This window comes from Penicillium alfredii (assembly GCF_028826965.1).
Source record: "Penicillium alfredii strain IBT 34128 chromosome Unknown utg000009l_segment0_segment0, whole genome shotgun sequence".
In the NCBI taxonomy this organism is placed as follows: Eukaryota; Fungi; Ascomycota; class Eurotiomycetes; order Eurotiales; family Aspergillaceae; genus Penicillium; species Penicillium alfredii.
The window spans coordinates 1778367-1801606 of record NW_026622706.1 but is presented as its reverse complement, the minus strand read 5'-3'; the positions used below and the strand labels follow the sequence as shown (position 1 = coordinate 1801606).

Here is a 23240-nt window from a genome sequence, read left to right as displayed (position 1 = left end):
ATCTCAAGCCATTTTGCTTTATTTGTGTGGATTTCTAGCTGCTGCGTTGTTATATTAATGTCTGGTCTTGGGCAGTTTCTCCATATCTCCATATACACCCTCTCATCCCAAACTGTTTTCCCGGCATCGACCACAGAAATCGTCAGAACCATCGAGGTCGCTGTACAAAACACCCAGTCCTCAATATGTGCTATGTACTCTGGTCTATCATCCCCGGACTGGGAGAGGAATCCTCGATCAGGTTGTGGTCTGAGTCCTGAGGTTCGATGCCACAGCTTCCGACGTCGAATGGCCTCCCCTGACCCGCAAATAACCAAGGCATCACGTTAACGACCAATGAGCCACAGCTCCAAAGCTCTCAATGGTGGAAACGCCACGGTCGTGAACCCGGCAGCCAGCCAGAGACCCAGGTCTGACCCACCGGTGAACACCGCAATAGGGCCAGCGTAATAAGCTTGGTCCTGTTGAACAAAGGAAATCAGATTGTGGCATTATCACACAAAGAACATGGTTACAACTCACCATCCCGACGATCGCACCAGCCCATCCAACCAGAAAAGCAACGCTCGCGGCAATCCCCATGGGCAGACTCGAACGGTCGTCCCACGCGGACCAGTCATACCCCTTGCGCCGGCGGAACAGCAGGTCTTCTTCCACAACGATCACGAACCAAATGATGACCCAGTATCCGATCAGCGGCAGGAATCCTTTGAAGATCTCGTACAGCGAGTTCCGCCCGCCCATGGCGCAGGCGGTATAAATGGCCGTGGTGAGGGTCGTGAAGAAGGGCCGAGGTACCTTCTGGAACCACGTCCCGAGCATCTGGAAGTTCATGCCCATCGAGTAAGCGCCGGGCGTGTTGTTGGCCACCAGCGCGAGCACGTTGATCACCGCACAGAACTTGCCGAACGTGCCCAGCGAGTCGTACGCCGTCATCAGCAAATCGCCTGGCGTGTTGCCATACCGCGCTGCATACTGCGGCGAGCTGGCTACCACCGTACCCAGTCCGATCCCAATCAGCAGGGTGATTACCATGGCCTGGCCGGCGCCCAGCACCGTCACGAGGAATGTCCGCCAGCGCTTGACGTGCGGCGGGTAATAGACGTAGTAGTCGGCGGCGAGCGGGGCCCAGGCCAGCGCGATGGACAGGCACAGGGAGAAGAAGGTTATGCGCTTGGCGTTGAGCCGTTCCGGTGAGGCGGGCGACTGGATGTTGAGGTCAAAGCGAGAGGCTGCGGAGCCTACCATGATGCAGAGCACCATCAATTGCGGCAGCCAGGCGAATCTGAGAGCATGTTAGTTTCACAATTCGTCTTGGCCCTACTTCAAGGCTTCTTCTCACCTTTCATAAACTTGGAAGATCTTCATGCCGAACATGGCCATGACCCAACTCGAGACCGCTACAATCACAATGCCCACCAGCACGGAGAGATGTCCCCCAGACACCTTGGAGAGGATCTGGCCCCCAACAACGCTATTGACCATACTGTATCCCAAATTGGTGAAGACGTTGAGCGCGCAGCAGACCCGGCTGGGGTAATACCCCATGAAATAGCGGGCCACGATCTAAGAGCATCCATCAGCGCATTGTTTCTCTCTTCAGAGAAAAGATACCAACTTACCAGCGTGCGATTCCCGCTCCGAGGCCCCCAGGTACTCATATAGCCCACCGCTAACGCACCCAACAGATTCCCAAAGATGGCACAGATAACCGCGTCCTTGAAACGCAGACCCAAAACAAGGGTCCCCATCGACCCAACAATGATATTGTTCGTCGCCAGCGTCATGCTAAACCACATGAGCAGCATATGTAGCGATGTCGACGGGGTAACGGCCTGTCGCTCTTCCACTGGCACAGGCTCAATGCCGCGGGTTTCCATGCCTTTCATGGTCGCCGCCCATCGCTGATACCGACTTTGGGGCTCGGATGCGGGTGCGGGCTTGGGTTCGGGCTCTGACTCGCTGGTGGCGTGTGAGGAGCTGTTATCCAGCTCGAATTGGCTCACGCTCTTCCAGGACGGCGAGTCGTGGCCCTTTTCGACATCGTCGGTTCTCATGCTGTGTCTGCGTCGGTGTCGGTGAATTCCAGGGTTGCGGTGTTGTTTCTGCTAACGAGACAGAGAATTGGTCCGAATATTATTTCGCACAAATCGTCGATGCTGACTGAATATAGGTGTATATCACAGAAAAAATCCTGGTTATAGAGGAAAGTCCTTCGGTCAAAGCGTCCGTGGTCACGTCACAAGCAGCTCAAAAAGCCGACAATTAAAAAAAAAATGACAAAAACAAAGGGATCATCTGCTCGAGATGAGGGGCAGGGATGAGAGAGAGAGCTTCTGGAATGATAGATATAGGTGAAATTCCCGTCCACAGGGCTTCCCAGGGCTCAGTTTCCTGCTCCTCCTCCCCGTGACGCCCGTGGAACTGAGCCTGACATCACCCTGCCTTGCGCCAGTTCCCTGGTGTAACACCTGCACTACTTGATACAGGGCATTCCTCAGCAATCAAGGACATGAGGGACAAGCCAATGATGAGGACGGCGAAACACAACTCCCAGGCCCCGGGAGAGAGCTCTCTCCTTTGGTCAAGCTTTCTAAGTATCGTGGATAAGAAAATAAACATGCATGGTTCAGTCGGCTCTTACTCTTTTGTCTCTATTTCTTCCCATGATGCCATACTCTCGGGGATCAGGACGGCCACATTGTCAGACTGGCAAGACTTCAGGATAAACACGACACAAATACCCTCAGCGAGAGAAGGAAAGAGAAAGCTAGGGTGATCACCGCTCGCCTTCCATCTGGGGAAAAGCCACACATACTTCCAAAGCTCCGAAAATGCATGCTCCGGAATGTGGCCCACGCAAGGAGAGTCGATCTTTACAGAATTTTATGAGAAAAAAAAAGGACCGAGGTGGATGGCGGACCTCCCTTCCCCTGTCGAGGATCTCTTGAGAAATGTATTGGTCATTTGCTACCATTCTGACATTTTCTACTTCCCAAGATCCTGTATTGCTCACGCCATTGCAGTGCACAATGAGACAAGAAGGGTTATTACAAAAAGGTCATTCAGGTCATTCCCTTGTTGCTCAGACCGCGGTCCATAATTTGGCTTGGGCGTTGATTCGGTGGGTAACTGGAGAGATGTGATATCGAGGATTGGTGAATGCTATGCCCTGTTGTTAGTTTAGGATATAGTGGAGAACATGCAACTGGGAGAAATCCCGAATTATGTCGACTTACGTACCTCCCCGAAAGAACTCCAAAGCTGCAGGCCAAGCTTTTTTTTTTTTTTTTTTTTTTTTTTTTTTTTTCTCCTGGGGAGCAAGTCCAAGACCCACAAGCCGAAGTGAAGAAAACATCCGGCGTGCACATCGACCAGGTATCAGCCGGATATCACATTGAAGGAGTTTGGAAATGCCTCACAATGGAACTCATTCTCTAAATATTCTATTCAATCTTATGGTTACCCAGGTCTGTCGCAATTGCTGACTTTATCCCACTCAAAGCCACGTCATATCTTCTTCCTATTTATCCTTTAGTTGAGGTTTACATTGAGAGTAGACTATGTTAAGTTTTTTTAAGCTTTCTACTTTTAGACTATTTAACTTAGAGCTAGGCGAATAGATAGTCCACGCCTGCAACTCTCTCTCTCTCTCTCTCTTGTAACTATTGTAGCCTCCATCCATCTCAGTGATATTGGCCCGTCTTGAAGATGTCCAGAACAAGACCATTTAACGAAATCTATGCTCATCACATTGGTTTTATAGCGGAAGGAAAGATAGTAACGCTTAAATAGAGCCACGCATTGTTAAATGAGAGAAATCACTATAGCAGAGTCCGATTTATGCGGGTATGAAAGAAACTTGTTAAATAGACTTGGTGGGCAACCTGAATGAAAGCATGGTACGTAACCAGTCGGATCATAATGCATGAAAGGAAGACAATTGTAGTCGAAGTCCAGGTGGCGTGCTAGTTTAGTTATTTTCTTGCCATCTAGAAATAGAGGGTCAGAAGATGGCACCTTTTGAAAGGTGGGTTGTGGCATGAATAGGTACCTGTTGCCGCACTGCATACAGCAGTAAAAAATGGTGCTTCCTTCATCGGCACTTCGAAGCTGTGCCTCAGACCAAGTTGCTTTGTTATTCGAGCATTTGGGGCACTCCACTTCGGTAACAGGGCCATCACCGAGGTCTTTTTGGGAGACGGTTTGGATTTGAGATCGAAGTTTGTTTCGAAGTCTTGATGGGAAGTTGGTCGAGGAAGACACGTGTACTTGGTCAAGCATGGCGTCTAGTATTACATAAGTCAGCCTGGGACAAACAGAGAAAAAAAAAACAATAGAAGCACTTGAGAGAGCTATTGCAAGATATACTTTTGGCGATTTTCCCACACGATTCACAGGGGATATTTTCTGTGGACAATAATGGAAGAATGGAACCACAGTCCTCACAGAATTGGGCCACCATTCTGAAAGTGTAGGGATACTTGAAAGTGGTTTGCTTAAACGACGAAGTATGTAGAAAGCAAGAGGTTGTCAAGATTAAGAAGAGAAAATGTCAGCTTGTGAGGTAGCATACTTTTTTTTGAAGCACAAAGTCACATGATCTTGTGGTTTAGTCATTTACTTCGGAGCCCCGAACCTTCGAACATCAAAAGGATGTCTTCAGCCCTCTCCCCCCCCCCAACTGCCTGCTTATATGATTGATGGCCTTAGAAAAATTCTGTGCTCTTATTTGCATAGTTTAGTTTATTTCTCAACGATCTTAAATCTCAGGGTATAACCTCAGGGGTCACCAAGGCTCATCCCATCACTAGTGATTTAACCTCGATAGGTTATGTACCTTAAAAGGTTCTCTCTACCTAGGCTACCTATGTTATATTATCTTGTCATGCTCTATCTAGTACTCCCTTATCAAAAATCAATAGTGCTAATTCATTAGCTGAGGTATATATTATGAACATAGTTATAATTTATTACCATGGCTGTTTCCTCTACAAGCTCAAGACAAGCATCGACTAGGCATAGGGTGTAGGGAATATAATATTCAAGCCAAAAAAAGAGGGACTTAGATCAATTCTGACCTAGAAAAATATCTGACAGTCTGGTTCAATAGCAAATAGAATCCCGGGATTGACAATAAACGAATGAATAGCTAGATCACAAGGATCTAAGCAACTGGCTCAGAAGGAGGGAGAACATGATAATCCCAATAGTCATGACTGTTTCTAATTACTTTTTCCGTCCATGTTCACAATCAGGGCATTGCTTCCCGCAATAACGGTCCACATCTCCTTGAGTATGATTCTTCGTGGTTCCGTAAGCACCACAAAGCACCATTTCCGTAGTCCGTTGGTTGTGACCACAACCAAAAGTGAGGATGACGACGCCGCACATGTTGTCTAAGAATGTTAGCCGAGATTCGAGGGCAAGAAAAATGGATAGCGTACAGAGGGAGCTCGAAGTTCCTGTGCGCAAGGGGAAATTAGTATCCTTTCATTATTATCAATGATCACTTCTTAACTCACTTCAAGGGCTTCAAGGAGGAGCAATTGTCTTTGAGTAGTGAGTCTCTGCTTCAAGATTGCTGAGATGTTGCAAGGGAATTCAGGCCATCTTTATAGATATCCTAAGGGGCTCAAGCGCCCTCAAGCCCTCATTCTCCAAATCCTATGACCATCATCGACGAGTGAACTGCCCCACGGTATTTGAATTAGCAGGCTGTTGCCTATACTCTGATAAGCCTCTGATCCAATAGCGACGTACTTGGGAGAACATACGTGAGGTATGATGCTTTCGTAGCGCTTGCGCTCTAGTCTAAGCCGGCGGTTAATGTTGGGCTAGATGCCTAGAACATGGTTTACTGTTTACTCGCCAATAACAATGAGTAGTATCTGCATTGAGCCCGTTCTAGTAACTACATCCTTGCAAGTATATTATCCGTGCATACGTGCACGGTCTTACAAGGATAATTGATAGGCCCATAGAGCACCACGCGCATAGATAGTCCACAAGAATCATGGGGACAGATAACTAGTCTTGCGGCTCTGCGCGCTATTTAGTCTCCCTGACGTGGCCTGCAGCCCGTAGCTTTTTATGCGCGTCTAGATGTAACATCTGCCTAGTTAGGTCATTCTGCCATAATAGAGTTGTTAGAGCCGCATGATCAAAGAAGTGTGAAGTTCGCTGGAGTATTAGAAATAAAGGTAGGAGAGCAGCCAGTTGCTATCACCACCAATCTTAGTAGAATTAGAGCGAGAGAGGGAAAAGAAAAGGATGGAAATATGTTTAATAGGGTGTATCATTTTGGCTCCCCTCCCCTCCCCATTAGGTGGGGTAAAGTGAGGCTGAACGAAGACCTCCGTGGGGCCTGCGGCGGCTATAGATCGGGGCTATGGGCACTAACTGTGATGCTAAGGACCTGTGCCAGTTGAGAGAGACACTGAAAACGATTCCCAAAGTATCCGGGGCTTCAACCTTCACGTCATCAATAGCTGGTAAATAATCCTGGTATTCTTTTCTACACTCAGAGATTATAGGTTTTCAATTCTACATGTAATTGCCAGCTAGCTAGGGCAAGGAAAATACCACCCGACAGGAAATCCAATTCTCTAGACATAGAGTATAGAGTTGCTCAAGCAGCAAAGTAGAGGGAGAGGGAACCAGGTGAATGCATATGCAGTGGCAAGACTTACCAACTTGGGAAGATTTTATAAATACCTACACACTTATTAAACACTTATTAAACACAAGGTTACAATAACACTCCAAGAACCAGAAAGTTCCAATTCAAACAATGAATAAAGACAAGCCCTAAGAAGTAAGCTGGATCCACAAGAAGATAGACAAAGAAGAGACAAAAAAAATGTGTGGGACAAGCCGCCCAAGCCCATGTATGCGCCGAGACAGCAAGAGAAACAAAAAGAAGACCAACCGACCACCCTTCCCCCCGGATATGCAAATGATGGCAAAAAAGAAAGAGAAACAAAGAACAAAACAAAACAGGGGAAAAAAAGAACGAGATCGGTCTATGCTTGGTTTGCCAAGTGCTGTTGCGCCGCAACCCCCCTTTCCATACACCGAGTAACCAAAGCAAAGGGGGATCGAAGGGGAGTAGGGCGAGGGTTCAGAGCGAGAGAGATATGAGGGGAATCAAGAGAAATAAGGAATTAGGTCAAAGGCTGGAAAAGGGAAGAAACCAAACACGGATTAAAAAAAGAGCAAGAGAATGAATGCACGTGCGCCAGAATAAAAGAAAACTCCGCTTTTTGTGTTTTTGAGAAGAAAAAACCAAACCGAATCCAGGGAAAAAAAAAGACAAAATACAATGATCGAGTTCTGGTCTTGGTGAAATTCAATCAAACTTGCGACTGGCTCTGGCTCGAACGAGATCGCTGGGACATGGACCGACGGCCACGACTAGACGGCGCGCGTTCTGAAGAGTTGGGCGGAGGTGCATGTTCAAAGAAGGGGATGAGGTCGGGGTTCTGGCTGGGAGGAGTCTTGGACGTGGCCGAGTACTCGCCCAGCACGCGGTCATCTGCTGCGGTGTCGGGGTGAAGCTCGTATCCCTGCTGTTGGTCCTTCCCATTTTGGTTCCCGTTGGCCGGGAAAGTAATGGAATCGGCCTCGCCGTGGGGTCGCTCAATCGGCGACCATCCTGCGATACTGCCAGCAACGACACCGGCCATGGCGGCCGCAGGCCCGAACACAGAGTTGGAGCGGGACCGCGTGTTGCGGCGTGACCGAGACTCGGGAGTCGGAGGACCAGGGGGTGGGCTGCCGTTGTCGCCGTTCGGGGTGGGTGGTACGGACGAATCTCGGGAGCGAGACCCGCTGCGAGACCGGGGCAGAAGTTCCTGGGGATGCTGCAGCTTGTGGCGGATGTGGCGGAGCCGTCCACCGCGGACCTTCTTGATGAAGGTCAGCTGGTCGCGGATCTCCTCCAGGGCCGGGTTCCACTCGTAGCGGCGATCCTCGTCGGAAATGACAACCTCGGGGCCCTTCTTGCGGCCCCAGATTCGCGGGACGAGTTTGCTGATGATTTCGTCGGGGATAAGGCGGATGACAACTGCAACAGGGATAGAGAGAGCTCCGAGCACCAGGCTGACGGCCCATTGTGAGCCCTGGTCAAGGCGCTTGACCGAAAACGCCGCTCCGCCGACGAAGACGATGAGGACTTGGCCTCCAATGATAATTAGCTGGATGCCAATAAACCATTTATTGCGGGTGATGCCCTCCATGATGTTGAGCTTGTTGTCAATGCGGCGAGAATTGTACTGGTTGAAGATCTGCATGAAGACGAATGTGTTGAATACCACCGTCTGCATGTGGTCATTGTCCCAGGAAGAGAAGATGGACTGCCCAGCAAAGTTCAGGACGAACGTCACGACCAGTTGATAAATGGTCTGTCCGATGATCATCTTCCACATGGTCAGGGTGATAAGAGGCGTGGCTTTGGAGTCAGGTCTGCGCTCAAGAACATATGGCGAGGGAGGATCCGTCGCCAAGGCGAGAGCAGCGAAAGTATCCATGATCAGGTTCACCCACAACAGTTGCACTGCGCTCAGTACCGAATCTTCTTCCTCGCTGGCAACTGCAGACACGAACGTGAGAACGACGGCAGTGATGTTAACAGTGATTTGAAACTGAAGGAATTTCTTCACTGCATCACTGACGGTGCGACCCCACGCCATGGCCTTGACAATCGATGCAAAGTTGTCGTCCATCAAGATGATATCCGAGGCTTCCTTGGCAACTTCGGTTCCAGTAACACCCATTGCAAAACCAACATCGGCATTCTTAAGCGCCTGGGCGTCATTGGTACCATCTCCTGTCACAGCGACAGTCTCTCCCATTTTCTTGAGCTGGTTGACCAGAATCTTTTTGTCGTCGGGGCTCGACCGTGCAATGACCTGTAAGCGGGGAAGAAGCTGATTCATCTGGCGCGAGCTGAGCTTGCGAAACTGAGGCCCTTCAATGGCGATGCCTCCAGGAGTGTAGATGCCGCACTGCTCGGCGATAGCCTTGGCGGTGTTAATGTTGTCACCAGTCACCATCCGAACAAAGACACCAGCACGCTGACACTGGTGAACCGCCTCAGCGACTCCCTGTCGAACAGGATCCTGAATACCGAAAATGCCCAGGATGGCCATGTCTTTGAAGATGGGCTCGAATTCTGCCATTCCGCGATCGGCCTCGTGCGTCGGCGCCCCGCGAGGCGGCCACTGCTCAAAATCACGATACACGAGGGCGATGCATCGCAAGGACCGCGAGGCGTAGTTGGTCATGATGGTGTCGAGCGTAGACCGGTTCTCGTCCGATACCGAGGTCTCGGACAGGGTATCGGTGGGATCCCGCACGATTCGCGTTGACTTGGCCACCAGGATTTCAGCAGCTCCCTTGACCAGCATCCGATACTTGCCGTTCTCCATCTGCACGACCACCGCCATGCATTTGCGGCCAGAGTCAAACGGGAAGATCTGTGCGAGCTTGGCGTTAGCTCTCTCCTCGCTCGGTGGTCCCATCCCAAGATGTTCCCGAGCAAAGGACAGCAAAGACGTTTCAGTTTTCGAGCCAATGAATGACTTGACTCCATCTTGTTCTCCCTCGAAAGCCGTCGAGTTAAGCACAATCGACTTGAGTAGAAGGTCCTTCACGGAAGAGGACAGTGTAGACACAAACTCCGAGGCGGATACATTTCCCGACTGGCTCGAAGATGCACTGGAAGATTTGTCTCCAAACCGGGACGTGGTGCCCAGTGTTGCAGCGACAGCACTCATCTTGTTTTCCGTAAGGGTTCCGGTCTTGTCCGAACAGATCGTCGTAGCATTGCCCATGGTCTCGCATGATTTGAGGAAGCGAACCAAATTGTTGTCCTTGATCATTCTTGTCGTTGCAAAAGCGAGAGCCAGCGTAACCGCCAGGGGCAAGCCCTCGGGTACGGCCACCACGACGATGGTAACAGCAACAATGAAAATCTTCAAGAAAGCCTGACCCTTGCCATCTGCGCCTTCATCGATTGACTGGAGGCGGACCAGGAATTTGATGAAAAGCACCACGAACAGCAGCAGGCCCGAGGCGAGACCAAGCTTGGCGATATATTCGGCCAGTATATTCAGCTTGGTTTGCAGCGGAGTGGTCTCGCCTTCTTCCTGGAGAGACATCATTGTTCGGCCGTAGGTCGCGTGCACACCCGTGGCAGTGACCAAAAACGTGCCCATTCCCTCCGACACCTTGGCGCCAGACAAAATGAAGGGGTCCATTTTCTTGAGGTCCTCGTGATGCTCAATTGCCTGGTAAACATCGTCGGCTGGCGTTTTTCGAAGGAGATCCGACTCTCCTGTGGCGGAGGATTCGTCACACTTCACGTCGTGGCCTTCAATCATGATCCCATCGACGGGGACCATATCACCGGGTTCCAGGTACATTACATCGCCAACAAGAATGTCAAAGATGGAGATTTCTTCCGTTCGGCCGGACCGCATCACCTTGACATGTCGATTCTCCTTTTTCTTGTTGAGCTTGGCAAACTGTCGTTCCTTGTGCCAGTCGTTCGCCGCACCGACCGTGACCACAATGATAATGGCAATGAGAATCGCCAAACCTTCCACCCACTCCACACCGGGCTCATCGGGGTCTGCTGGGTGCAAAGACTGCGGAATGCCCACGGCGAGAGAGATGACGGCGGCAATCGTCAGGAGAATTAACACCTTGTCATTGTATGCCATCCAAGCCAGCTCCCAAATAGTCTTGAGCTTCCTTTCGGGTAGCCTGTTGTTACCAAATATGCGTCTTCGGTCCGTAAACGATTCATCCGAAGGAGACGATGTCGACCCGGTGGCAGTATCCGCGCGAGGCAGGGGAGGAGAGGCTGATTTGGGCAACGACTCGGACCCAACAGCCTCGTCAAAGCTGACCGTCCCATCCAACGCGGTTTCGTCGAAGCTCAAGCCACTCCGGACATCGGTCCGCAAGCCCTTCTCGAGCCCTCGCAACCCGCCCAGGGCGCGGAACGCACCGAAATTCTTGGGATTCAGCAGCTTGTTCAATTGGCCTGGCGAGAAGGCGAATTTGTTGTCTTCCACCTCGAACTCGGATTCGCGGCCCGGGTCCGGGGTCAGGGCATCCTCGTCGTCCACTTTCGTTGTTTTGGTCAGGTCGGAGCGAGATCCGTGCGACGCAGAGTTCACAAAGGTGTCACCACCGTAGGTACTGGACGTTTGGCTCGTATCCTCCGACTCGAGCGAATTGCCGCGGGATCGGGCGCCGGGCACGGACAGGAAATTGGAATGTGACTCCGGCACCTTGGTCTTGGGGGACGAGACGTTGTGTGGGGAGGTAGGGCGACCTTCGCCTTCGCGGGCTTCGGACGAGGCATTGGAGCGGATGGACGCCGGAGACCGGGCATCTGTCGGGGAGACGTTGCCGTTGTCCAGGAGGGCACTCGTGTCGACTGCTTGGGCATTGTCCGTGGCGAGTTGGAGCGACGGTTGCGGGGGCTTCGAGAGGACCTGGACGGGGGGATGGGTGGTATCGGGAGACGAATGGACGGCGGACGTGTCGATGGTGATGGTCGGAGCTCGTTCTCGGCGCAGGGGCGTTGAAGGCTGCTGGGCCGACTCCTCGCCCTCTGGTCGCGACTCGGACATTATAATATGGGGGGTTAGATCAAACCCAGCGCGATTCACGCGAGCGACACATCCAGGGTGATGAAATGGTTCATGGGTGGCGTTCCACGGGAGGAGAGGATTCGACTCGACCGGAAATACGCAAGACTGGCGAGATGGCAATTACTCGCATGAACCATAGCATTCAGGTGTGTGTATTCAAGGGCGACACGAGAGAGGGAAGAGAGAAGATAGAGAGGAGAGAGAGAGAGAGAGCGTTCCGCATGCGGGAAGATCCAAAGGCCAAAAGTCGAGACGTCAACCCCCTTTTGCAGAGACTCCACCTCGGTCGAGACTTGATTATTGTATGGCTTTCTTAGGCTTAGGGGAGATTTCCTCCCATTAGTGTTATTTCTATATCATGGCTCCACCGACTCCGCCTAGCGCAGCACAGCCCCAATGTGTGTGTTGTTCTTACAAGTTGGCCATCAGGACTGTGGACCATCCATGGATATATAGCCCGGTGGAATGTCAAGATTTCCAGCGTGACAAACAGTATTTTTGAAGCTAATCAAGCCGAGCAAAAAAAGTGCAGGGAGGCGAAACCCCAAGCTGCACTGCCTCATTGCCAAGACCTGACACGCCCGAGACCCGCAGAAATGAATTCTTTCATTCTTTCATGATTTCATGATTTCATGATTTCATAAATATGGGATATGGGATATGGGATCCTCAATAAGAAGGGCTTATTCAATTGAATGAATTGATTTAACTGCCACTAGTCGCTATGCCAAATTCCTTGGGTAGCATCTGGGCATAAGTGAGGCGGATAGGTACCAACATCGTGGATATCTATACCTGGTTAGTAAATGATAATTTCTCTTTCGCCAAGTTCTCCAATCTCCAAGGTTCCTGTCGACACTCGGCGAATGCTTCGACCCCCGCCAAGGGAGGCCGGGGAATATCATACCGTGTGCAATGAGCTGACAGTATAGTTATTGAGGTGAGGTCTATTACGAGAGAGCTTGCTATTAGGAATGACACACAAATGAGAATGAAATACAAAAGCCTCAAGTATACGATGGAATGAAAACAACCGGAAAAAAAAAAGAGAGGAAAAAACAGCAACTTTAAACATCGATCCGCTCCCCTCGCATCCGCCGATCATCTCCACATCCTCGCGTGACCCACTTGGGAATATCATCGTCATTTACTGACCATTGGAGAGGATAAACAACAATGTCCAACATCTACGGCCTAACTGCCGTGCCCGCCTTCGCGACCACGCTCCTGACCGCGACACCCGCCTACCCAGCACCCACAACGCCCCCAACCGCCATCCCCATCACCGAAACCGCCGTGCCCCACACAGCGTTGGCCCACCGTATCGGCGTCTACGCGCGCTCCCACCTGCCCAAACCCACCTACAACCACTCGCGTCGAGTCTACCACTACGGGCTCGCCATCAAGCGATACCGGTTCCCGTTTGCCGACTGGGCCTTTGACGATGAGACATTCTTCGTGGCATGTCTGCTCCATGATATCGGGACGACCGATGAGAATCTGCACAAGACCGGGTTGAGTTTTGAGTTCTTTGGCGGGTTTCTGGCGTTGAAGATCTTGGGTGAGGGGGAGCCTGAGCCTGAGTCTGGGGTCTTGGGGGGTGCTGGCGGTGCTGCGCTGGCGCCGCTGCAGCAGGCGGAGAGTGTTGCCGAGGCGATTCTTCGGCATCAGGATCTGTGCTCGGTTGGCAGGATCACTGCGTTGGGACAGTTGTTGCAATTGGCGACGATCTTTGGTAGGAAACTCTTTTTTTTTTTTTTAAACTGTTATCATACTATATGCTCTGTTTATGCTTTATGCTAATCTAATTGCCCTAGACAACACCGGTGCCTTCGCTGACCTCGTCCACGCGGACACCATCAAGGATGTCTCGACGCATTTCCCCCGCATGCAATGGAGCTCTTGCTTTTCCTCCACCATCCAGCAGGAAATTGATCTGAAGCCATGGGCGCATTCGACGGCGCTGGGCGATGAGTTTAAGGTCAAGGTGTTGGGGAACGAGCTGATGAAGCCATATGAGTAACGGGCCGAGGCAGCCTTGATTTGATGATGACACGAGACGAGAAATGAGCAGATCAAACTACCACCTGGCAGAGCCGGTGATTACTGGACCATTCGTGAATCCCAATGTTGTAGTCCCACTCTAATCAGACCACCCATGTCCTGTATTCGTACTCTAGTCCTCACGAACCCCGATCATCCCATGTTATTGTACACATACACATTATGTCCACTCACTGCCCCTGAAGAAACGCGTGCTCACCCTCGTCCGGGGGATCCACGCGCCAGATGCCCGGCGTACGATGTTTCTTGTCAACGTAGTGGTCGTTCTTGGCGTTGCTAATTACCAAGGCCTTGGATGACAGAGCCAGCGCATCCACAAGCTCGGCCATGCGCCGCGAGTCCGTGAAGCTGCGGGTCAACTGCGGGCTGTTGGCGATATGGACTGACAATTCCATGCACTGCACCAGGAGATTCGGCTGATTGAGACAGGCACTGGCGAAGTAAACCGCGTTGTGGTAATCCAGGAATAAATCGGGAAGATAGGTCCGGCGGATATACTCGTAATCCTTTTCCTCTTCGGCTGCACGAGAATAATCAGTACCTAAACCCAGATCGACATCCATTGATCTCATCAAAGGATAGGACAGGAAACCACGAACCGTTCTCAGACGAAGGCAGCCACTCTTCAACCACTCTCGACACCTGACTTTCAACCACCCCTATGAGTTCTTTCACTTCCAGGGTGAGATCTTTCACGGTGCCCGAGTCTCGTCGACGTTTTATCCTGAGAAAGTTAGACTGTTTCTATTTTTCATCTCAAGGGAAGCGCAACTTACTTGGAAATCTGCTCATGGACCATGGCAAACTTCTCCAGACCATCGAATGCCAGAGTGATTCGTTCAAAGTCGAGCATTCTCTGGCATTCATACCACGCGATAGTGTCCTTGCTCAATCCAGTTGTGCTGGAGCCGGAAAGGCTTCGTCGATGAGTACCATTTCGCTTCAGCTTGATCTGGCTTATTAGTACATCCTCCTCTTCAAACATATCCTCCGCGGGAGGGTTCTCAACCATGTTATACCCAAAGATCTCTTGGGACATCTCTTCCAGCGACATGCGATGAGACAATTCACGAGCAGCTGCAAGATTGTTTGCAACTACAGAAGGTTAACACATGTTAGACACGGAGTGGAAAGACGGCTCAAACATACCATAGAATTTGCGGTACAGCCAAGCTCCAAGATCGACCATCTCGGACCACTGGTCACCCACAGAGCGACGCCATTCCAAACTGCGGATCATTTTCTCGTCTTCATCGGCAATGGCTGTCCCAATCAGGTCCTTCTGGGGGGATTCAGCGACAAAGTGCCGTCTGGTCGCCGCAATACCCTGGGATATCCGGTAACGCCTCTTGAATGATCGATTGCAGATACACCGGCGGCCAACCACGACCATTGGGTGTCCAGGACAGCCTCGACGTCAATGCCATGCTTCTTCATGAGCCGGACCAGCTGCATGCGTGTCCGGGGATCGACAACGTCGATCAGAATCTTCGAGAAGACGCTATGGGCCATTTCTGTAGGGAGAAGGGACGCGTATAGCGGAATGGTGTTGTAGAGTCCCTTCTCTTCCAACGTGGCAATGTATCCAGCCACGACCACAGACGCAGTCTCAAAGAACTGAGAATCTGCGCGAGCGTAGCCAATTGCGTTAATAACCACAAGAACGTGGGCCGCAACTTTCAGGGCTTCATCGTCATCGGCAGTGATAAGGGACGGTTCGTCTGTCTGTGTGCGCACCACATCCGGAATGAGGGTGGAGGCTCCGAATCTGTTGGCGCTGACCTGAGAGACAGCCTGGGCGAGAGCGGGGAAATACGAGTCGTATCCTTTACTCAGGATCGTGGCCTGGAGATTGCGGAAGGGATCGTGTGCATCGCCAGCGACCTTTTCGTTGCCTCTCAAATATTGAATGAACTTTTGCAGGTCTGCATGTCCGGCGGGCTCTGGCTTGAAGACCACAGGCGTGTTGGGGGAGTGGCTCAGCTTTCGCTGGAACTGCCTGCAAAACCCTTGATACCGCGAGAGCACAGCTCGGTTGAAGTACACATAGAGATAGTCGTCCCAGTTGCGACAGACCTTCGCCGCAGGCTCCGTCTCTCCACAGAGCAGCCCGTAGACTGCACGCTGAAAATCTTCTGTGTTGGGGTTCTGCGTCAGAGCAAAGCAGGCGTCACGCCACGAGTCATGAGCCTTGCTGCTCATGAAACGAGTCATTCCATCGTCCACTGGCGTCCGGGTGTTGCTCGTGTGCGGGTCCACACTGGAGCCACACAGGCTGACAGCCCGCCAGCTCTCCAGACGACCCTGGGCCCAGTCGCGGATCTTCGTCCAGCTCTCACCCTGCCGCAACATCTTCCAGCACATCATCCAGGTGGCACGTTCATAGAATCCGTCCTGTTTCTCGAGGGAGCGCCTTTGCCGAGCGAGGGCATCCGGATCCAGCTGCGTGATCAAGGGCTTCTGCTCTTCCGTACTCAACAGCGAACGAGAGATCCCCGGGTCATTCGGCTCGAGAGGTTGCGGCCATGCACGTAGTCGTTTGTGTCCCTTGATGGCCTCCTTAGTAAAGAGCCAGCCATGCGCCCACAAGCCCTGGCCTCTTTCCGCCTGAGCCTCCATGTCCGTGATCAGAATTTCCATTTCCTGGTCCCCGGTCTTGGACGTCTCCTCCAACCATCGCATGGCAACCACGCATTCGAGAGCATAGTGGTCCGCATTCAAAAACTGCTCCCAGATCTCGCGATCAGACGAGTACCGGTGCAGGTTTTGAAAAGCCGTCTGCCGTCCTTCCTTGAAGCTAGCCCGGCTGGCAGGGTCATCGATGCTGATCAGGTTGAGAAGAAGACGCCAGGTGTTTGCTTCCAGCTGCAGGTCATTCAACTCCGCATCAGCCTCAGTATCTTGCGATTCACTCGCGCGAAAGCCCATCTTGGCTCGCTTGAGGGTCTGCTGTCTGGCAACCTCCTGGATGGCATTTTGCGCCAGGTCGCGGTAGCTCTCCACGAGCTTATAAGCTGCCTGGACTCTCTGGAACTCATCATCGGTATTCTTCCGTTTGAATTGATCTAATTTCTCGGCAAAGGCTTCGATCTGGCGAGTAACGCGGTCGGCGGTTCGGCGAAGGGGATGTAGTGCCTCCTGGGCACCGGCAGCGGTAAACAGCTCAGGCGTGTCTGGAAGGGGATCAGCTCTGAAGAATGTTTATATGAGCATGAGTGCCAACTGACCCTGGGGCTTGCCTGTTGCGCCCATGACTGATTTGAGACTGGGCTCTGACACGGGCACAACGGATCCCGTGTCCGAGGCTGCATCTCCGTTGAGGTCATCCATCTCCTCATCTTCATCAATTTCTTCTCCTTCCTCTTCTAGCATTTCTTCATCATCCACAGATTGTTCGTCAATGTCGATGATTTCAGGTTCTTTGGGTGGTTGCGCGACCTAGACCGATTAGTTCTCACATCAACAAGAGGACCAGACCAACCCACCTGTGACCGGAGATTGCCTCTAAAGGAAGCAGCAGACCGAGTGAGGGGCGCCATGATGAGACCAAGAATGGCGCGCACCAGAGTCAACAAGAAAGAAAGAGGGAATCCCCGTTGTTTGTCTCTTTTGGCGTGTTGGCCGGCTAGTCCCAAAGTGGATTAGTGGCCTGGCCTTTTCAGCGAATTTTCTGCCGCGACGTTTCTTCTTTTCTTTTCTTTCTTTTCTTCATCAAATGTCTTTAGGCTTTCATTAGAGTCTCGGAACGAAGGTTTTCAATGTTCGTTCAGGTCCTACGAGACCTCTCTGCGTGCTCAAGATTGTCTTAGAACAATGCAGTTCTTACAACTAGCCTAGTTCTCTTGCAAATGGGAGCTCAGACTGCAAAAGGATTGTGACATGCTTTTCTCTTCTAATGGGAGATATCCTGGATACTAGCCATCAATGGCTCTGCTCGGCTGCCTGCGCCCGCTGCCGCATCTTCAACCGGAGCAGATTGGCTTTGGGACAGCTCACGGTGGATGCTTGGTCCCCTCGCTCCTGGTAGAAGGCATTGCAGCACTCATACAGGGCGTCAATCTGGCTCTGACACTTGTCCTCGTGGAAGGAATTTTTGGTCAAGCAATCTGCTTAGTTAGCCTGATACAAAGATCGATATATAGGGCACCCAGCATACTTTGAATGGCGCACTGGTCAAGTTAGCATACAGCACTTGATGAATTGTAGCTTGGTAGAGAACAGCAGAGACATACTGCGCGCGGATGGCAGGGAGGATCATGCGATAAATCTTGCTTGATATTTCCCTAGGATCTCTGAAATTAGCCTCTGCTACTCCCTATTCTTCTTTTCTTTCTTCTCATTCATGAGGGAGGTCTGATCAATACCATGATGCAATAACGCGCTGGATTACAGCAACAAAGACGGTCGCTTGGGACTCCAAAAAAAGGCCTGACGCAAAATAGATTCTCCGCCTTCGGCTGTGGGTCGCTATTCTGCCGTTGATCTCTCTCTACTCTTCTCTCTCTTCACTATTTTATCTCTCCTCTTCTCTTGCACGGGGACTTGACTGCTTCCATTGTTTCCAACTGCTAAGTGAGTATTCTCTGTCCCGCCACACGGGGATCCATGCGATCCCCATTCAAGAAGAAAACACGAGCTAATTTCCCCGATTTGCAGCCGCCACTTTCAAACCCCGCGAGTTTCTCATTTTCACCTTTTCACCTCGTAAGCAACCACCGGTGCCATCAGCTCTTCCAGCGCTTTGTGGAATTAACTCTCTGGCCCTCTAATATAGCAACACCGCCATCAGAATCTCTCAAGATGTCTGAGCAAGAAGGAGCCCCGCCCCCAGAGCACCTCAACATCAAGGTGACCGACAACAACAACGAGGTCTTCTTCAAGATCAAGAGATCCACTCAACTGAAGAAGCTCATGGATGCGTTCTGTGAGCGCCAGGGGAAGCAGATGGCGACTGTCCGCTTCCTCTTCGACGGCACACGAGTGCGCCCGGAAGACACTCCGGACACTGTATGTCCTCCATAACTCAAAGCCCCCCTCGCCCTTAAACCATGTTCCATCGCGACTAACATGTATACCAGCTCGACATGGCCGATGGTGATACCTTGGAGGTTCACCAGGAGCAGATTGGCGGGTAAGCGCGACGTCTTCATGCCAGCACATGATGACCCGCGGCACCCACATATGATGGAGTTTGTGCCGATGGCGGATGCGCAGATAGATGTTATCATCGGTTCATCGCGGAGGAGTTTCATGCTTTTCTTTTTCTTTTTTTCTTTTTTTAATGAGTCAACGAATCTAACGGGAGTCTATCCTGGTTTCTGACAGTCGTGGGACTCTGTTCAGTTCATACCCATTGCAAGTGCCTGACATTGTAATTTGTGAAATGTGCTCGGGGGTATAATGTGGGCCGTCTAGGTCCTCCATTGAAAGCACCCGCAGGGTTAATTATATACAGTAGTAGCCATGTGGGCCCAAGTCAAGGATCGAATGATACAAGAACACCGGTGATCCCGAAAGAAAAGACAAGAAAAGAGGGGGAAAAATAGTGTCATCCGTCAAAACCTATCCGAAACACTAGAAAAAAATCTTCAAACCGAATTCATCATGCAGCCGTAAAAAATATAGAGAGGGGTAGTATATATAGACCGGACAGGGAGGAAGCAAAATTGAAAAAAAAAAGAAAGAAAGAAAACGAAAAACAGCCGCTAATCCGTCCACACTGCAGCCTTCAACTTCTCATCCTCCTCCTTGGCCTTAGCCAGCTCCTCGCGCTCACGATTGCGACGACGAATCTCCTGCTCCTTGACCGAGCGATCATAAGCCCGCTGCTCCTCCGTCCTCTTAGGCGCTCGGATCCCCAACGCCCCGGCAATGAGTCGACCCGCAACAGCAGTTTGTTTCTCAGGGCGACGAGCAGGACCACCTCCCTGCGCCGCGGCGGGGGTCACGCCCCCCGACACCCATGGTTGCGAGGTCTGCGGGGAGATCGGGGTAGGCGGGGGATCGAGCGGGCCCTCGGCACTGATACTGGGCGAGAGGACAGACGGGGAGTCGTCGTCGCGGGGCTTGGGCTTGTCGTCGTCGTCGTCCGAGCCAGAGAGGTCGGCTTCGTCCTCCCACGAGTCGGCGATGGGTTCGCGTGCGGTCTTTTGGGGCTTCGAGGTCGATGTGGAGGAATTGGATGTTGAGATTTTCTGGATGGTTGGTCGCGGGATATCATGCACGGGTCCCTTTTCGCCGATGGACAAGCCGCGGAGACTTGATTGCAGCTCGGAGTGTGGATCAGACATGGCACGTGGGGTTGGTTGAGTTGGGGAGAGCGAGCACGGATGAGGAAGGTTGAGGTTGCAGGCGCCGTATTTAAGGCGGAGTATAATCAGAAACAAAGAATGAAGAATGAAGAATGAGAAGAGCAGGCAGGAATTGAAACGGGAAATGAGAAAACTGGAGCCAGGAGCGTCACAGAAAGTCTAGAAATGGACGATCGCAGGTGGCGTGTTGCTAGCGCCTGGTCGATCGTGGGGAACCTGACGGCGCTAGCCTGCATTTGGATATGGCTGCCTGGGGCAACATCCGAGGTCGGCTCGGTTTCTGGAGTTTTATGTCTTCTCCCTTATATTCTACTAACTCTCTCCAATTGCCCTTGGACTGGTGTATAGTTTCTAAATTGGGAGTATATCTTGAGATACATTCCAAGGTGCTTGGTCCTTGGTCGGGCTAGCCATTTTCTACTCATTCTTTTATATTCCAAAGAGGTCTGTCTATCATAGTCATTTATTTCATCAAATCCTCTACATGCATATATATACTCCTCCAGCCTGCAGCTTTAACTCTCATTTCTCTCCCGCCAAAGCAATGACTTTCTTTGCCGCGTCCTCAAACCCATCAAATGCATGCAATGGAAGGCCACTCTCCGCAATCTACCAACAAGAGATCAGCCATCTATCAGCACCACAACCAAACTAAAGATCAGCAAGCAAAAGAAAATAAACCAATCTTACCATCTTCTGTCCCAACTCCTCATTGGTGCCGCGCAGTCGCACCACAACAGGCACTTTCATATCCAGGTCCCGGAAGGCGAGGATGACACCCTCAGCAATCATATCGCAGCGGGTGAGCCCGCCAAAGATGTTGACGAAGATGGCCTTGACACGTGGGTCAGAGCAAATCACCCGGAAAGAAGACTTGACTGTCTCCGAGGTGGCCTTGCCGCCGGTGTCGAGGAAGTTGGCGCAGTGGCCGCCATGGAAGGTGAGGGCGTCGACAGTGTTCATGGCCAGACCGGCTCCGTTGACTAGTTGATTTAATTATTAGGAATGGTTCTGTGGTGTTTGACTTCAAAAGAAGAAGGGGGGGGGGGGGGGGGGGGGGGGGGAAGAAATAGGATGCAAAAACATACCGAGTGTTCCGACGCTGCCTTCGCCTTGCAATCTGTTTTTGTCAGCATCCAATAGAATATCGAAAGACCTCGGTAGGAGGGGGAAAAGAATGTCGTTTCTTACTTAACATAGACAATCCCGTCCTTCTCTGCCTCGACTTCTTCCGGCACCTCTTCGGCGGGATTGCGCAGCCGATGAATCTCTTCCTGACGACCGGAGCTGCGGAACGCAGCATCGTCAAACCCAAACCGCGCACCGTGCACTTCCAGAGTGCCATCGGCTGCCATGCCAACCCGGGTCTCTAACACAAAGGCCTCCTTCTCCTTGAAGATCTCCCACAATGCTTGTACTAGACCGGTTAGCTGATCATGTCCCGAGGCAGGGAGACCCATGTATGAGGCTACTGCGGCAATGACCGAGCTGTTATCGAAATTGACTTGGGTGTAGCTGAAAGGAAACTTGCGGGACTGCGATGGATCGAACCCGGCAGCTGGGGACGCGATGATGCATGGTGAGCTGGCCGTTCGGTCCACCGTGATGGACAAGGACATGTCAGATTCGGAAGTCGCTTCGTTCACCGGAACGGAATTTTGTCTGAGGATGTTAAATGCTTGAAACTGCTTTACGTAGAGACTTCGGTTCTGCTTGATAGCTGGTCGTGAAGTGGGAGTGACTCGTCTCATGACGTGAAGGCCCCGTTTTGGGGACCCTGCCCCCGAGAAAGACTGGAAATGTCAATATACCAACTTGATAACATAGACAGAACAGACTCACGTTCGTGCCCGGCCTGCTGGCTCCATTGCTTAGTAGCGTCTTCATCCGCTCGCCGAATTTCTCGGGGTGGTTGACCATAACCGCACCTGCACGCTCAAGAGCGAGGTATTTGGCTTGAGCATCCGGCTCCCCGGGTGCCGCCCACGCCCCAGCATGACCCATAATACGGCCCGGGGGCGCTTCCAAGCCGCCAACAAGAGCCACAATAGGCCTATGCCCAGTGAGTACTAGTCAACAAACAGACATACAAGGAAAGACCTACTTAGGGCTCGCAGTCCTTCTCCGATAATCTTGAATCCAGTCCGCCGCATCCATTTCAGCCGTACCCCCAATCTCGCCAACCAGAATAATCCCATGGGTATCGGGATCGTCCTCAAAGACCGTCAGGGCATCGACAAAATTGGTGCCCGCCAAGACATCACCGCCCATACTAATACACAGACTCTGGCCTAGTCCGGCTCGCGTCGTCGACGCCACGGTTTCGTAGCTCAGCGTTCCTGACTTGGCCACGATGCCGACGTTGCCGGGTGCAAAGCACGGCAGTGGCTGGAAGCCGATGCGGCATTTGCCGATTGCAGATATAATGCCTGGGCAGTTGGCGCCTACCAGCCGGGTTTTGGATTGTGTCTGGAGCATTGAGTGGATCTGCAAAGATAGAAGGAGAATAGGTTAGGAAAAATGGACGAGAGCACATATATTATTCTTTCTTTTTGAAGCCATCACACAACATACTCTAAGGATGTCATGGATGGGAACGTGCTCGGCCACGGCCACCACCAGTGGAATCTCAGCCTCAATGGCTTCTTCCACGGCTTTTGCGGTTTGATTGCCCGGCACGTAGATGGCAGATGCGTCGGGCTTTGCTTGGTTATGGGCCTATATTCTCGGGGGGAAACAACCGTCAGTCGAGCTGAACGAATACACTTCATCAATGAAGTCAATTGATCTCGCCTACCGCTTTGACAGAAGGGAATACGGGCAGCCCCAGGTGCTCGCCCTCTACGCCGGGCTTGACGCCGCCCACGATCTTGGTGCCCCATTCTAGCGACTCCTTAACATTGGCGGTCGCCTGTTTCCCTGTGGCCGATGTCAGTACCTCCAGATGAAATCATGGTGGGAAAGATATCTTACCTGTGAATCCCTGGAACAGAACCCTCGTATGGACGCCAATCTTGAGGTTTGGAAGCGTCTCTGCATAGCTGGCGGTGCGTGCAGAGGTGGAAAATTGCTTAGCTGCGAAGGGCACCCGCGCCTGAGGGACGCGCCTGGGCAGACAGTGCAGAGACATAGTTGTCACTCTAAACAGTTCTATCCATGCGAATAAGAGAGCTTGTATTTCCAAAGCTGAGCCCCA

General features: G+C 51.7%; 8 protein-coding genes across 8 annotated transcripts; 2 read left to right on the top strand and 6 right to left on the bottom strand.

Moving 5' to 3' along the window:
- Positions 1–326: 326 nt before the first annotated feature.
- NUU61_006591 (uncharacterized protein) lies at positions 327–2057 on the bottom strand (the record flags this gene model as incomplete). The annotated part of the gene is made up of 4 exons (XM_056657118.1): positions 327–461; positions 523–1285; positions 1343–1566; positions 1623–2057. 4 exons carry the CDS (start codon positions 2055–2057, stop codon positions 327–329), a joined length of 1557 nt encoding a protein of 518 aa, XP_056509918.1.
- A 5298-nt stretch (positions 2058–7355) lies between these two features.
- pmcA (putative P-type calcium ATPase) lies at positions 7356–11648 on the bottom strand (the record flags this gene model as incomplete). The annotated part of the gene is made up of 1 exon (XM_056657117.1): positions 7356–11648. The coding sequence occupies one exon, from the start codon at positions 11646–11648 to the stop codon at positions 7356–7358; it is 4293 nt and encodes a 1430-aa protein (XP_056509917.1).
- A 1197-nt stretch (positions 11649–12845) lies between these two features.
- On the top strand, positions 12846–13692 carry NUU61_006589 (putative urea hydro-lyase/cyanamide hydratase; the record flags this gene model as incomplete). Its single annotated transcript, XM_056657116.1, has 2 exons — positions 12846–13404; positions 13487–13692. 2 exons carry the CDS (start codon positions 12846–12848, stop codon positions 13690–13692), a joined length of 765 nt encoding a protein of 254 aa, XP_056509916.1.
- A 211-nt stretch (positions 13693–13903) lies between these two features.
- Positions 13904–17272, bottom strand: NUU61_006588 (nucleoporin Nup84/Nup107 family protein; the record flags this gene model as incomplete). The annotated part of the gene is made up of 7 exons (XM_056657115.1): positions 13904–14253; positions 14333–14457; positions 14510–14828; positions 14883–15060; positions 15105–16906; positions 16961–17171; positions 17219–17272. The coding sequence occupies 7 exons, from the start codon at positions 17270–17272 to the stop codon at positions 13904–13906; spliced, it is 3039 nt and encodes a 1012-aa protein (XP_056509915.1).
- A 382-nt stretch (positions 17273–17654) lies between these two features.
- On the bottom strand, positions 17655–18100 carry NUU61_006587 (uncharacterized protein; the record flags this gene model as incomplete). The annotated part of the gene is made up of 4 exons (XM_056657114.1): positions 17655–17839; positions 17890–17902; positions 17966–18016; positions 18098–18100. 4 exons carry the CDS (start codon positions 18098–18100, stop codon positions 17655–17657), a joined length of 252 nt encoding a protein of 83 aa, XP_056509914.1.
- Positions 18101–18533: 433 nt separating this feature from the next.
- Positions 18534–18868, top strand: NUU61_006586 (SUMO family protein SMT3; the record flags this gene model as incomplete). Its single annotated transcript, XM_056657113.1, has 2 exons — positions 18534–18740; positions 18812–18868. The coding sequence occupies 2 exons, from the start codon at positions 18534–18536 to the stop codon at positions 18866–18868; spliced, it is 264 nt and encodes an 87-aa protein (XP_056509913.1).
- A 570-nt stretch (positions 18869–19438) lies between these two features.
- NUU61_006585 (uncharacterized protein) lies at positions 19439–20023 on the bottom strand (the record flags this gene model as incomplete). Its single annotated transcript, XM_056657112.1, has 1 exon — positions 19439–20023. The coding sequence occupies one exon, from the start codon at positions 20021–20023 to the stop codon at positions 19439–19441; it is 585 nt and encodes a 194-aa protein (XP_056509912.1).
- Positions 20024–20566: 543 nt separating this feature from the next.
- On the bottom strand, positions 20567–23174 carry NUU61_006584 (putative succinyl-CoA synthetase subunit alpha; the record flags this gene model as incomplete). The annotated part of the gene is made up of 9 exons (XM_056657111.1): positions 20567–20653; positions 20735–21027; positions 21133–21164; positions 21236–21837; positions 21887–22097; positions 22149–22531; positions 22619–22762; positions 22842–22963; positions 23018–23174. The coding sequence occupies 9 exons, from the start codon at positions 23172–23174 to the stop codon at positions 20567–20569; spliced, it is 2031 nt and encodes a 676-aa protein (XP_056509911.1).
- Positions 23175–23240: the final 66 nt, after the last annotated feature.